Below are 14,114 nucleotides of genomic sequence, written 5' to 3'. Positions count from 1 at the left end.
AGCGGCAGTTGATACGGCATCCACTCCTATGAATATCATATTTCGTACAACATATCCGACCGGCAAGCCTGTTGTTTAACTTGCCACCTCCAGATTGATATAGCATTATCTGGTGAAACCCAAGCCCCAAAATTCTCCATCTCCCCGCGGGCCCCACTAAAGATCATTGGTCATGATGCTGTATACGGAATACATCCGACAATATCTCGAAATCGAGCCGAGAATAATCGCTGCCACTGTCATATACCCCATGATGCTTTTCATTGTGCCTCATCATTATTCACTAACTACCCCGTACCCATTCTCAACTTACGTATGCTACTACTTTCTCACTAATTCCATCTTCGCCAGTAAACTGCTGAAGACCTGAAAGTGGGCTAATCCCGAGATAAATTCATGTCTTCTGTTCAGTATACATTAGCACACCTGTGTTCGGAGTCATGCGATGCATTTTCGTGACCAGTTGTCTGTGGGATAGAATTGTTTGCATGCAAATAAGCTTAAGAGCTAAAAAGCTTGTTAGAACACACTTGTTAGCGGGGTCCCTGCATGACAAATCCAGCATAGTCGCCACCGCTCATAAACTGCTGCATGCCACTCAGATGCTCCCTTTTTTTATTGAGAAGTATCGAGGCTGGTTGATTCTGTTATAATTTTTAGTCCAAGTACGGGAGGAAATGGCCCCCTCATTCGAAGAGCCAGCCGTGGCTATTGCTGCTATGACCAAATCGGCCCCGGAATTGGTCGCACCTGAGCCCGGTATGTCTATCTCTCGAATCGTCCCCAAATAGCTTTTCTTTCGCTAACTTGGATTTCTTTTTAGAACATTGCCCGGGTCTTGAATCGGAACAAGCAGGCAAAGGTGATGCATGTGCTGGTTGCCCGAATCAAGCCATTTGCGCTTCCGCCCCCAAAGGCCCAGATCCTGATATTTCCACCATAACCGCCCGTCTATCCTCTATCCGACACAAAATCCTTGTTCTTTCTGGTAAGGGAGGGGTCGGAAAATCTACATTCACCTCTCTCCTCGCCAACGCTTTTGCATCAAACCCTGATTCCACGGTTGGTATTATGGATACAGATATCTGTGGCCCTTCGATACCGAAGATGATGGATGTGGAAGCAGAAACCATACATGTCAGCAATTCGGGATGGAACCCCGTTTGGGTGTCTGATAATCTCGCGGTGATGAGCGTCCAGTTCATGTTACCAAATCGAGATGACGCTGTGATTTGGCGGGGGCCGAAAAAGAACGGATTGATCAAACAATTTTTGAAAGATGTCGAATGGGGGGAATTGGATTATCTGATAGTCGACACGCCACCAGGCACTTCAGATGAACATCTCTCGGTCAACTCGTTTCTCAAAGAATCCGGCGTTGATGGTGCTGTTTTGGTGACGACTCCGCAAGAGGTCTCGCTGCTAGATGTCCGAAAGGAAATCGATTTTTGCCGAAAAGCCGGTATTCGAATACTAGGATTAGTGGAAAATATGTCAGGATTCGTCTGTCCGAAATGTACAAATGAATCGGAAATATTCAGGCCCACGACCGGCGGCGGGAAAAGGCTCGCAAAGGATATGGGCATTCCATTCTTGGGTTCGGTTCCACTAGACCCTCGAGTCGGTATGGCCTGCGACTATGGAGAGAATTTCATGGACAGATACCCCGAAAGCCCTGCGTCCATGGCATTAAGACAAGTTGTGAGAGCGGTGAGCCAGTTGGTCGGAGAAAATCCTGATCAAGTGCTACCCGAAGCTGATGCTGCATAATGGCTGCAAGCCTGTGGACTCGACCCTACATGTCTTTGGCGTTTCTAAGAAGGGATGTTGATCAATCTTTGAGCGCAGCATTTTTTCGGCTTTGAGTAGGCTTTTGGCGCATTTCCGGCGTCTCAATCGTGATTCCCATATTTGACGGTCAGTGGTGTTAGACATGAATGTTGATGAGATTGATACCTTTAAGTACTCCCTACTATACGGAGTACTACAAGTTACGATACTCCCCTTCAAAATATACTTGAATTAGTTGGTGGCCTTTATGGGCAAAAGTTATCTAGACCTCTCCTCGGACTTGACTGCATGCACAACACGCAGTAGCTAGATCGAATAGTTAAGCACCTCTCTCCCATATTTGGGATAGAAGAGAAAAAGAACATCCCTCAGGCGGGATTCTACGCTTAGCCATAAAGCTGGATATTTGAATATCTGAGGATACGGGTCTCTGACAACGCCCTCCCAGGAAGCAACTGGAACCTATGAGAGCAAAGGAAGCAACTTTCACAAGGGCCAGAGCAACGTCTCCGGCTCGAAAAAGGCATCTCTCAACCCCGATTCGCTTATGAAACAGCCACCCATGCGGAAGAATCAACAGGGACCTGGTGGTGCGACGGCTGCCAAGGCCACCACACCCGCGCCGGCGTTTCGCACGACGATCTCAACTTCCCTCAGCCAGTCAACCACCGATCAGATGCGCCAGAAGACACTTTCGACAACACACGGTTTCAAGGCTCAAGGCTGAAGGCCCTTGCTTTTCTTCTATTCAATCTCGAAATGGCCCCTAAAACATGCCAAGTCGAGGCGGGCCCAGTGGGTGGTCGATTTCTTGTTCGCGCCGCGATGTGGATGCGGAGGGTTCTCGCTGCTCGGGAAGCTCCCCTTGTATTTCTCTGAAAACAACCAATCCGACTTGGATGCCAAATCCTCCGTTTGCCTCTAGGATAGGCCTTGTAAAGCCCATGGGTTCACAGGAAGCGTTCCTGCGAGCTCCCCCTTGGATGGATTCTGACTCCATGGGAAATCTTATTAGAACAACAGAGGCTGCTCCAAGACTCGTTTTCTCACGTTTCCTTGCTCATCTTTCTGCTTTCTTCCATTTCAATTGTATAAAATGACAGAGGCATAGAGTGCATTTCTTTCATCGCTTAGTCGTTCTTTTTTAGCCCCGATTGTTGACAATCGGCGTGCGTTCTTGTTCCTTTCCCCTCCACGCTCATCAGGTTCTGTTCATATTCTTCTCATTCAAGTCAGTAACTTGATCTCACTCTCTCCAACCTTTCGCTTTTTTTCACCTTTCATTTCTTAAACCTGAGAAGCCACTCTTTTTGTTCTCTGGTGCTGCTGCTCTTTGCTTCAGAGGATGCATTGGATCCAGTTTCTCCTGGGGTTGAGCCTCCTCTGCTTGCAAGCCTCTTCTAGTCCAACACCACCAAAGAAAACAACCCGTTCGTTCAAAATCGACCTAGTTCGACGCTCTGATTACCTGCCAGATGGCCCTCGAGCTCTGAAGAAAGCGTACGCTAAATTTGGTATTATTCCAACTAATATCAACTATGGCCACTTCAATGATTTTATTCCGCTTGCTTCTGGCCTCGATCGAGATGCCATATCAAAAGCGAAACAACCAGATGAAACCGGTGCCGTAACAAACACTCCAACCGCCCATGATGTGCAATACCTGTCTCCTGTTACCATCGGAGGGCAACAATTTGTCATGAATCTTGACACCGGCTCTTCGGATACGTAAGTTTTATATCTCTAGACTTGGGTTTCTGTTCGCGTTAACCAATGCTCCCATAGTTGGGTGTTTAACACGCAATTGCCGGAGAGCGCCAGGAAAGGCCATTCGAGCTTTAATCCAACAAAGTCAAGGACATTTTCCAAAATGGACGGTTCCAGCTTCAATATCACATATGGCGATGCCTCCTTTGCATTTGGCAGCGTGGGAACTGATACTGTGGATATCGGTGGAGCCACGGTCGCAAAACAAGCAATCGGTCTGCCATCTCAGGTTTCGGCGTCATTTATAAAGGATGAGATATCGGACGGCTTGGTCGGATTGGGCTTTGACAAACTCAGCACTATGAGGCCGAAACGACAGAAATCATTCTTGACGAACCTCGCTGCCGACCTGGACGAACCGGTTTTCGCAGCACAGCTGAAGAAGGGGGCTCCCGGATCTTACGAGTTTGGAACGATTGATCGGACGAAGTTTAAAGGAAATCTTACAAAAGTCCCAGTCAATAGTGCCAGAGGATTCTGGGAGTTTAAATCCTCACTGTTCAAAGTTGGGAATGATACCCAACTTCGACAGATCAAGCTGAAGACCCCTAACGCTATTGCGGATACCGGCACAACGTTGATATTAGTGGACGGCGAAATGGTGAAAGCATATTACGAACAAGTCAAAGATGCCAAATTGTCAACCCAAGCCGGCGGGTATATTTTCCCTTGCGACACGACACTTCCAGCCTTGTATGTTTCACTAGCAGACACACATCTTGCGAAAATACCTGGGAACTTATTGAACTTCTCGCCTGTTGGAAGTGATGCTAAAACTGGCGAAGAATGTAAGATGAGCTTATTGGAGACCCCTTTTTTGACATACTGAATTGACTGGCTGACTTTTCAATTCCGCAGTATGCTTTGGTGGTGTCCAATCCAACATGGGAACTGGGCTTCAGATCTTTGGAGACATCTTCTTCAAGGCACTTTTTGTTGTTTTCGATCTACGCGGTCCTTGCTTGCACGTTGCTGCGCATGCCTAAACTAATTTTTCTTTAATAGTTGTAGCACTCAGTCGAGTCCAACCTCAATAATTCTCTGACTGATATCCCCTCCCTGGAGGTATTTCGCTTGCGTTTCCGTGTGATATCTTGATCAGATCAGGGTGGTAAATTACCTGTGCCTACTCTGCAACCTCATAATTAGTTAAACGTAATATTATTGCCTTTAAATCTTTCCCTCCGCTTTCGTCTTCCAAATTCTTACATTCTTCTATTGTTTGTGAGTCGTGAGTCGACTTGTTATCGGCTTGGATGACTCACCAATCTCTGCCAAGACTCTGTCCTTGGAGCTGAATGCTTCCTCCCAAACCCACCACAAAAGCTTTTTATCAGAAGGCGAAAAAGCAGCAGAACTTTTTATACATCAGCTCTTGCTTTTGAGAACCTTATAGTGGGTGCTCGGCGTCTTGCTGAGCCAATACTTTTAATTTCTTCAAACTGAAGCCCGCCAATCCCATTCTTCGTGTCCTGCGGACTTCTATAACCCCGCAACAATTCACATCGCGGGGTCTTTTATCACCTTCACGGTCGATAGAGCCACTTTCTCGCTTAACTTCGACTTCGTCTTATATTACACCTGTGCGTTCAGTACGGTTCATTCACCAGATCGCAAAAATGGCTACCGCCTCGGCACCGGCAACGTCTCTGCTTTCCCTCCTCTACCGTTCCTACCCTAACGTTGTCCCGTCGGACTCTACTGAGCCTGACCTTCCGTCTCTCTCGCCCAAAATATTCCCGGAGGCTGCTTATACGGATGCAGAGCAGGATGAAATCAATCAATGGTTGTCGCAGTCGTCCGATTTGGCGCAGGCATTGAAGAAGAGTGAAACCGAGGGTATTTCAAAATTGCTAGATATTGTGAACGCCCACCTCGCTACTCGCACAACCGTTCTCGGCGCGAAGCCGTCAGTTGTGGATATCGCGTTATACGCTCTTTTGGGCCCTGTCGTGGAGAAGTGGTCGCCAGAGGAGAGGACTGGGGAGAGCGGATATCATCATATTGTGCGACATGTTGACCTTGTGCAGAATGCTCCCCTGTTCAGTCTACAGATACCGGAGGAGGAGAAGATCAAAATTGATGTCAATGATGTGAGGGCTGCTCCAAAATTTGCTGCTCCTGCGGAAGGTGAAAATGGCGGGAAGAAAAAGAAGGAGAAGAAAGGCACTGGAGCAGGCGGGGAGAAAGAGATGGTCGTTGGGCGGGGAAAGAATGCGGATAAAGAGCAAGCGAACAAGTCAGTAGTGGATGTGGCCAAGGATAAAGTACAGGAAGTCGTGGATTCAGTTACAGGTGCGATAACAGGCACCCCACCCAGAAGAGAGAAGAAGGAGAAGAAACCAAAACAACAAAAAGCACCTGCTACTCCCGCTGCGCCTCTTTCACCTGCTCTTATCGATCTTCGAGTTGGACATATCCTCCGCGCGATCAACCATCCAAATGCGGATTCTCTTTACGTGTCTACAATCGCTTGCGGTGACGCACCAGGATCCGATAATACAACTCAAGATGAGGCTACCGGACTTACCGTTCGAACTGTTTGCTCTGGATTAAATGGGCTTGTCCCATTGGAAGAAATGCAGGGACGGAAAGTCGTTACCGTCTGCAACCTGAAGCCTGTCACAATGCGTGGCATTAAATCTGCGGCCATGGTTCTGGCGGCGTCTCCAAAGGACGACGATTCTCACGCTGGCCCAGTTGAACTTGTCAATCCTCCTGAAGGCGCTGAAGCTGGAGACCGTGTCTTCTTTGAGGGCTGGGGTGATGGCGAACCGGAGAAAGTATTGAACCCGAAGAAGAAGATTTGGGAAACGTTCCAGCCGGGGTTCACCACAACGGACTCTTTAGAAGTGGCCTTTGATAGCGGTGCAGTGCCGCAGTTGAACAAAGAGGGTGAAGGCAGCACCGCGTCGTCGACTCCTATAGTTGGGAAATTGGTGACAAAATCTGGCGGTGTGTGCACTGTGAAGAGCCTGAAGGGAGCGACGGTCAGATAAATGGAATTGTTGTGCCGAAAAAAATCGTAAAATAGAAGGAATAGGGTCTGCTATGTTTCCTCCGTACTCCGCACACTGGAGGCGAATTGCAATGCCGATAAAGCATGAATAGAAACAGTCTTTGGTCGGGCTTCTATGCTCTGGGGCCGATCTTGTCCTTTTTAACTGCTGCACATTGACTATCAAACTGGGAATTAGGTTAGACAACCACCAACGGGACTGGATTTTGAAGATCATATTGCAATTCCCCTGTTCAAGGTGTCATTGAACCTTTTTGTAAGCATGTCTATCTATGCGGAGAAGCTACATGATGGGACCGGCCAAACTCGCATCTGATCAGCCGCATCTGAAATCCGCGAACTGTTAGAGGGTTCAGTGAATAGTGGGATCAAAGGTCCTGCGGAGTGCCCCGTACAGAGTCACTTCTACAGGCGGTTCCCAACCCCACGTGGACTAATCAAGAAGCAGAGTCTGTTGTTCTTTTAAATAGTCAGTTTGGCTGTTGTAAAGAGTAGTACGGAGTAACTACTTCCAGGCAAGAGACAGAAATATGTTGTATTCCCGCTGTTTGATCACGCGGAGTGGTGTTCTGTTGCACCGTACGAGGCAGATTACCCGACAGTATTGAAGCGAATATGATGACAAGTTCTGCCGGCACCCTGTATCACCCACTTCGACCCCAAGGCCGCCGAAGAGCGCCGTTTCAGATGGGAATAGTGTGCCGTTTCAGGAGGATCGGCTGGCAGATCGGCGTGGGATTACGAAGCGTGACCTTCGGGACAGGCCGAGCGTTGCCTGAACAGGAAAGGCCGTATTGTCAGACCGGGTTCCGGGAAATTAATAGTCCGCCTCGCTGGTGAAGCAGCAGAAAGGCGGTCCACTTGAGACAAGGCCAAAGTATGCTCGCTTGTCCTCTTTTCTTTCTCAGCTCGCGAATTTGGTTGTCTCGAAGTTTGTCCCGCCAACTTCTACGGTCCCCATCTGCCTCTCGCTGCACTAAGCCAAGCTCATTCTTCAAGGCCGCAATCAATCTTTGCCCCGGAACGTTTATCGTTGGTGTTAGCAAGGATTACTACTGCCAGCCTCCTGCTCATTGGGGGACGGGTCAGGGGTTTGTGACCTCTGGGCTCGATCTCCAACCGCGAGACAAAGCGGCTTCTTGTAGAGCATTTGACACACATGTTGGCTATATTGGAGATATGAACAGGCAGTACGCCTTTACCAATGGCTATACCGCTTACCCTCACGGGGAAAGCGGTACCTTTTCGATATCTCCGCACAGGTATGTATTGATAGCAATGCTCCGGGAATTTTGTACTTTATTTCGGAGACCGAATTTGGCTAGAAAATAAACTGACGGGCTTGCCACTGCAACAGATTCCAGCCACGGTCGCAACCTGCCCTTCGGCGAAGAAGACAGTTATTACACCGTTTGTTCATCATAAGCGGGCTCTCGATATGCATTCTGACTCTGTTGTTTCCCTCCTGGCGAGCCGCAATCTTCGGAACGATCACTCTGGGCCTGCTTTCTGCGAATGATGATTTTCAACTCGAAACTGTACGATACTACGATCTCTCCAATGCTCAGGGAACGGCACGGGGCTGGGAGCGAGAAGAGCGCATTCTCCTCTGCACACCACTCCGTGATGCCGCGCCACATCTGCCCATGTTCTTTTCGCACCTTCGCAATTTTACCTATCCACATCACCTTATCGACCTGGCGTTTTTAGTTTCGGATTCGAAAGACGAAACATCCCCTCTTCTTACGAAAATGCTCAAAGAGCTTCAAGACGATCCCGATCCTAAAATTCCATACGGAGAGGTTTCGGTCATAGAGAAGGATTTTGGGCAAAAAGTGAATCAGGATGTGGAGAGTAGACATGGTTTTGCTGCACAAGCTTCAAGAAGGAAATTGATGGCTCAGGCCAGGAATTGGTTACTGAGCGCTACGTTGCGGCCAACTCACAGTTGGGTATACTGGCGTGACGCAGACGTTGAGACTGCTCCTTTCACTATCCTGGAGGATCTCATGAGGCATAACAAGGACGTTATTGTTCCAAGTGGGTAGACCTACGCAAGCATTAAGATTTTTCTTGTCGGAGCTAATAGCTGGCACTAGATGTTTGGCGACCACTTCCAGATTGGCTTGGTGGGGAGCAGCCGTACGACTTAAATTCATGGCAGGAGTCCGAAACAGCTCTAGCTTTAGCGGACACACTTGATGAAGATGCTGTAATCGTGGAAGGATACGCAGAATATGCAACGTGGCGTCCACATCTTGCTTACTTGAGAGACCCTTATGGCGACCCAGATATGGAAATGGAGATTGACGGAGTTGGAGGAGTTAGTATTCTCGCGAAGGCCAGAGTATTCCGCTCTGGAGTACATTTCCCCGCTTTCAGTTTTGAGAAGCATGCCGAGACTGAAGCTTTTGGCAAGGTTAGACTGCTTGTTTCTCTACATTATGCTCTATTCTGTCTAATGCGTTTTCTAGATGGCGAAACGGATGAAGTTCTCTGTTGTCGGCCTACCCCACTATACGATTTGGCATCTCTACGAGCCCAGTCTTGACGACATTCGACATATGGAGGAGATGGAGAAAGAACGTTTGCAGCGGGAAGCCGAAGAAAAAGAAAAGGCCGAACGGGCAAACAGAATCAAGGAAGAATTCAAAGACACCAAGGCTCAATGGGAAAAGGACGGAGCAGCCATCCAAGATATGATGCAGAAAGATCAAAAACAGAAATCCCAACCACAGCAAGCACAGGCAGGCCAAGGCAACCAGGGACAACTAGAAAAGACTCCTGATTCTAAAAAAGCAAAGGATTCGTGAAATTAATGACACTTAGGGTACTTTAATATTAGATCTGTGAGTTTGTTGGCCCTTGAGCCTATTCATGTCAGGCACTAACTACTTGTTTCATTCTTCAGTTTTCGAAACTCTCTTCCACGTTCCTGATTCACAGACATTTAGAATCATAAACTGGCAACGCGGCGGGAGAGGTTTCTCTAGCTGCAATTCAGGTCTATAGCAGTTTACTTTCTTTGCATGTGTGGAATCTATTTTAGCCGGAGTTTCATCTTCAAGCAATGTCCTTGTTTCTGACAAAGGATACATCGAAAGAATCATGCAGTTATCACCATACGGGACCTTTTTCCTATTCTTCCCTTTTATTCGGGCTGGCTACAGTTATTCTTCTGCTCCGTCTTCCTCACGGCCAAATTTACTCCTCAACCCTCAATCACTCCAGATGGGTTTCCTATCCCCTTTCAACCTGTGTATCTTTCTCTCTTTTTTTGAATTTCATACCATCCATTCCCCGGAATCTTCTGGCTTGAGATGAGCCTTCTTCCCTCCTCTCTCTGTTTCAAGCCGCATTTTACCTTTTCCGCATTAAAATGCTTGACCAGTATGGCACATTGTTTGTTATACCGTGTTTGGCCGGTCACTCAAGTCCTGTTTTGGGAGTGGCTTAGTCCTTCTCTCCTAAATGGAAGCATATTTGCTGTTTACCTCTTTTTTCCTACAATAAAAGATCTTTCTAAGCGATGGCAGGCTGGAAACTGCTGTGCTTCGGAGCTCGGATTTCATCTGTGTTATTACTACAACACTTTTTTGGATATCGTCCCATTTTTACTTTCAGCCAGGCGAAGCCAGGCTCTTCTATTGGCAATCAAGATAACTTATTTGGAAAAATAAAAGATCAAATAAAATGATTAGGTGCGCTTTTGGTTATCATTCGATTCATGGAAAGTGTAACAGCCGATCCTTTTCAAGCTTATTACGCGCGCTTAATTGACAAGCGACACGCATTTGGACTTGGCGACGAACAAGATCTCGGCGCGCCGATCAATTTGACGCGCAGTCCAACACCATCTCCTCCTTCCAGACACCCCTCGCAGTCCATCCCAGTGATTGAGCTCCAAACGACCAGGGACCGCTGATACCGTTGTCTGGAATCGCCTTTGGTGAATGAAACCTTGGCCTATTCCGTAAACAGACAATCAAATGGCTACGAGCCTCCCATTCACCCATGCTACCCCGCAGGAGACATTTCGGTTACTCGAGCTTCCAGAAGAGCTGCTTGCATACCTTGCTTCCGAAGAACCTCCTGCGTACGGCACACTCCTTCCCCGGTACCCTTCCCCTACTGACTTGTGGGCTTCTTGGATAATCTAGACTCTACCTCAAATCGCCTCCTCCGCGACCCTCCGCCGGTCTACCTAGTTCCGGCTCATCGTCGAACCAGGGGGCGGATGATGCCTTTGTGAATATATGTACCGATAAGAAGACATACTCGCTGCGACAGGTTCACTCCTCAAATTCGATTTTCATATTGAAGCCGCAATCGTTGTTGCGGAGGCATAACGAGGAGGATGTAGTTTTGGGAAATAATGCCTCAAGCGGGGTTGCGGCCATTTCGCTGTGCAAATCAACATTGGAATTGCAAAAGTTTGGGGACGAGTATTCTGCAGTTCCCTTCTTACTGAGGAGTTTGCAAGTATATGATGCTATGGATATTGAGGAAGATGCTATGGAAATAGATGCTAGGCATCTAAGCGATATTGACGCAAGTATAGAAGGTAGGAATAAGGCCATTACACGGCTACTGGAAGATGTTCCTTTGTCCGCCACGGAATGCTGTCAAGCTTGGGTCGACATGTGTGGCTTTATTGATGGCGACAAGAGCACCGGGAATTTAATAGGTTGGCGACCATTAGCGGCAGCAAAATTATCGGTGTGGAAGAAGATGTTAGAGGGGTCTGTGCTGCAAGGCATTAATTTGGATAAGCAGTTTCTAGTTCGAGACTTGTGGAATGCTACGATTGACGATACAGAGACGTTGGATGGCAGGACGCCATTCCCTAAAGATCTTTTTGATGCAATAGTCCGGCGTTTAGTGGATTATTCGCCGTCTGAGGTCGGGCTGCACGTTTTTTCGGAGCTAAAATGTAAGGTCACCTTGGAATCTGTTCGGGGTAAAGGCTAATGGGGATATATTCTAGGGGCAAGCCTGGATAAAAGCGCTACAATTAATTGGGTTGGCAACGTGTATTTAGAGGCGACAGCCCCCACACTGCAATTCGCAATACCGCATACCGAGTTCGTGGAGGCTTGGAGAGATTTGGTTCCTGAACAGTGGAGGGCCGATATTACCGCAGAAACGTCGAAGGTAAGTGTCAGAATGGGGGAACCATGATAAAACGAAGTTGTGTATGTACAATAACTGACAGGCAATCTTGAACACAGGACATCACTTGCATGCAAGCTCCTCCCTCCAAAATTTGCTTTGACCCTAATACAGGACAGGGCGGGAATAGTCAACCCGCTGGTGGGAAATCAAGTCGCTAAAAGCTGCTTAAGAAGCAGAAAAACAGACCAGGCAAAAGCCGGCCAAGGGCAGTATGCCTCCCTGTATCTATATCTAGGGCGGTGAAAGGAAAAAAGAAAGAAATCAAACGGCCTCCCGGTAAAACGAACAAGCTAACACCAAGCGTATTTCTCGTTCCACATCCAGTCCACTTCATCTCCGAGGCCTAATTCCTTGCCGTTCCATTTCAAACTTGTGATGCTGCTCGTTTCCCTGTGCACCAGTTCTGCATTCGCATCCAGTTTCTTAACAGCTTCCTCTACCAACGGCGACGGGTTCCAGATTTCCACTTGGCTCAGTTTCCAGTCATACGCCTCATATTGAGCGCGACGCAGCACGGCGGCAATAGCATCGACTATGATATGTCTTTTTGCCGCGGATGTCGGTTCCTCAAACAGAGTGCGAAGGATGAAAAGGGTCCCTGGCTCCGAATCTGTGCCGAATTTACGGTTCCAGGAGAGAAAGACGTTGCGACTTGGAACACAAGCCCCTTTCACTTTCGTCTCCCCTTTCTCAGGAAGTAATATTGGGGAGTAGAATTCCTCTCGGGCCCAATGCCACGTCATGTTGTCGAAATCAGGGCTAAAGGCAACTTTGGCCTTTGTGTCCTTCGCGGAGGCTTCCTTCAGAATCGTGCGATAACGATCGAGAATCGCGTCCGAGCACATATATCGTTTGACGTCATCTCTCGTCATGTCTTTGACTAACGCCATGTCCAGTCCCACGTCCTTTTCGACTTGTGGCCTTCGCACCGGAGGAAGCGAAAAATGGGACGATTGAAACGGCTTCCATCCCAACGCAGCATAAAAGTTCTTGCCTATATCAGAATAGAGCACGGAAAAGACGGACCTTTCTCTAAGAGAATTCTCCATCTGCCAAGTTTCGAGGGTTTTAGCTAGCTCTATAATCATCCGCCGTGCATATCCCCGTCCGCGATATTCAGGGCGAGAGAACACGCTCCCGATACCGTGTGAAAGGATATCCTCAACTTTACCATTATACGCGAGGAAAGCGGGCTTTGCGAAGGTTTCGCAGCTACTAAGGATGGGGCGGCAGTCGGGCGGAGCGTTCCGATCTGTCAATATCCAGCAGGTCAACGCTCCGTCCTTAGTCATGTTCTGGTTCATCAAGTGGTTCTCTCGGCTGATGTACTGCTCCGTCGTCAGCGGGCCTTTCCATGCCAGGCCGTTTATCCCTAGGCACTCGATCCGCTCTTCCGGCGTAGGCACAACGAGGACGAGCTCGGGGGATGTCGAGAGCGGCAGGGAGCAGTCGGCAGACCCCATGTTGAAAATTGACAGTGGCTTGCGAGAAGGAACTGGATGTCTTTGTAGGTTCGTAAGACTCAGGGGTTGGGAAAAGAAAGGTAGGTGGTTGGCCGCCTTATAGTCACTGGATTTCGAGAGGCTCTTCGGTCCGTAGATCCTTGAAATATATAGATCCCGAGAACTCCCAGGGTCGTGGAGATGCCGGAGCTAGTTGGAAGTCGGTATGTCAAATCGGAGCACGGTGTGGATTTCGGCGAAATGCTTCGAGAAAGCACCCCTGCTTGTCTGCGCGCAGGATCAGGTCCGTGACCAAGCCATGGCAGGGCAGCGGGATCGGGAAATTTTTGTATTCGCTGCAGACTCCGGGCTGGGACAGCGTTTGGCAGGGATCCGAGGGGAAGCGAAACAAGCCGCCCAGAAGTGTGGGGAGCAGCGCTAGTCAGAAACGAGGAAAGTCGATCAGGACGTGTGAGGGCAATTGGTTGAGCCAGGATATCGCGGCTGGAGAGGTGAAAAGCGCAATTTCCAGAGATTGGTCGCCGGTGGAAGGGTAGATGATGGGACCATCATATAGGGTGCAGGTTGTGGTGGTGGATTTTTATTCACTGAGTAATTAGTAGTTAACTCGCAAGACGACCGCAGCGGCGCAGCTGCTGCCTGGTAGGCATTAGCGTTTTGACAAACATATAAATACTCCGTCCACCCCAGGCAAACCGTTCCCTGAACTTCCAGCCTTCATCTTCCGTCGACAACAGTCATCTCGAGTTTTTGGAACGAAAGGTAACTAACTAGTTGAGGTCACCTGTAGGTGAGATCAGACGTCATCTTTGCCGGATCTGGGGGCTTTCCTGCCGCCATGCCAGATCCAGACTAGCGTAGTTACTCTCAGGAGCTCAAGATCGCATCCTTTGAACACC

The 14,114-nt window shown here is 48.5% G+C and overlaps 6 protein-coding genes across 6 annotated transcripts; 5 read left to right on the top strand and 1 right to left on the bottom strand.

Annotated features, from left to right (window-relative positions):
* Positions 1 to 677: 677 nt before the first annotated feature.
* Positions 678 to 1,770, top strand: UREG_00383 (protein NBP35; the record flags this gene model as incomplete). Its single annotated transcript, XM_002540824.1, has 2 exons — positions 678 to 759; positions 824 to 1,770. The coding sequence occupies 2 exons, from the start codon at positions 678 to 680 to the stop codon at positions 1,768 to 1,770; spliced, it is 1,029 nt and encodes a 342-aa protein (XP_002540870.1).
* A 1,366-nt stretch (positions 1,771 to 3,136) lies between these two features.
* On the top strand, positions 3,137 to 4,544 carry UREG_00382 (uncharacterized protein; the record flags this gene model as incomplete). The annotated part of the gene is made up of 3 exons (XM_002540823.1): positions 3,137 to 3,519; positions 3,577 to 4,346; positions 4,417 to 4,544. 3 exons carry the CDS (start codon positions 3,137 to 3,139, stop codon positions 4,542 to 4,544), a joined length of 1,281 nt encoding a protein of 426 aa, XP_002540869.1.
* A 633-nt stretch (positions 4,545 to 5,177) lies between these two features.
* Positions 5,178 to 6,557, top strand: UREG_00381 (uncharacterized protein; the record flags this gene model as incomplete). The annotated part of the gene is made up of 1 exon (XM_002540822.1): positions 5,178 to 6,557. The coding sequence occupies one exon, from the start codon at positions 5,178 to 5,180 to the stop codon at positions 6,555 to 6,557; it is 1,380 nt and encodes a 459-aa protein (XP_002540868.1).
* An 899-nt stretch (positions 6,558 to 7,456) lies between these two features.
* On the top strand, positions 7,457 to 9,390 carry UREG_00380 (mannan polymerase II complex ANP1 subunit; the record flags this gene model as incomplete). Its single annotated transcript, XM_002540821.1, has 4 exons — positions 7,457 to 7,839; positions 7,935 to 8,617; positions 8,677 to 8,996; positions 9,052 to 9,390. 4 exons carry the CDS (start codon positions 7,457 to 7,459, stop codon positions 9,388 to 9,390), a joined length of 1,725 nt encoding a protein of 574 aa, XP_002540867.1.
* A 1,176-nt stretch (positions 9,391 to 10,566) lies between these two features.
* Positions 10,567 to 11,548, top strand: UREG_00379 (uncharacterized protein; the record flags this gene model as incomplete). Its single annotated transcript, XM_002540820.1, has 2 exons — positions 10,567 to 10,694; positions 10,738 to 11,548. 2 exons carry the CDS (start codon positions 10,567 to 10,569, stop codon positions 11,546 to 11,548), a joined length of 939 nt encoding a protein of 312 aa, XP_002540866.1.
* A 494-nt stretch (positions 11,549 to 12,042) lies between these two features.
* On the bottom strand, positions 12,043 to 13,215 carry UREG_00378 (uncharacterized protein; the record flags this gene model as incomplete). The annotated part of the gene is made up of 1 exon (XM_002540819.1): positions 12,043 to 13,215. The coding sequence occupies one exon, from the start codon at positions 13,213 to 13,215 to the stop codon at positions 12,043 to 12,045; it is 1,173 nt and encodes a 390-aa protein (XP_002540865.1).
* Between the last annotated feature and the right edge of the window lie 899 nt (positions 13,216 to 14,114).

This window comes from Uncinocarpus reesii, genomic scaffold, assembly GCF_000003515.1.
Source record: "Uncinocarpus reesii 1704 scaffold_1 genomic scaffold, whole genome shotgun sequence".
NCBI classification, from domain to species: domain Eukaryota; kingdom Fungi; phylum Ascomycota; class Eurotiomycetes; order Onygenales; family Onygenaceae; genus Uncinocarpus; species Uncinocarpus reesii.
This window is presented reverse-complemented; position numbering and strand designations above follow the sequence as displayed.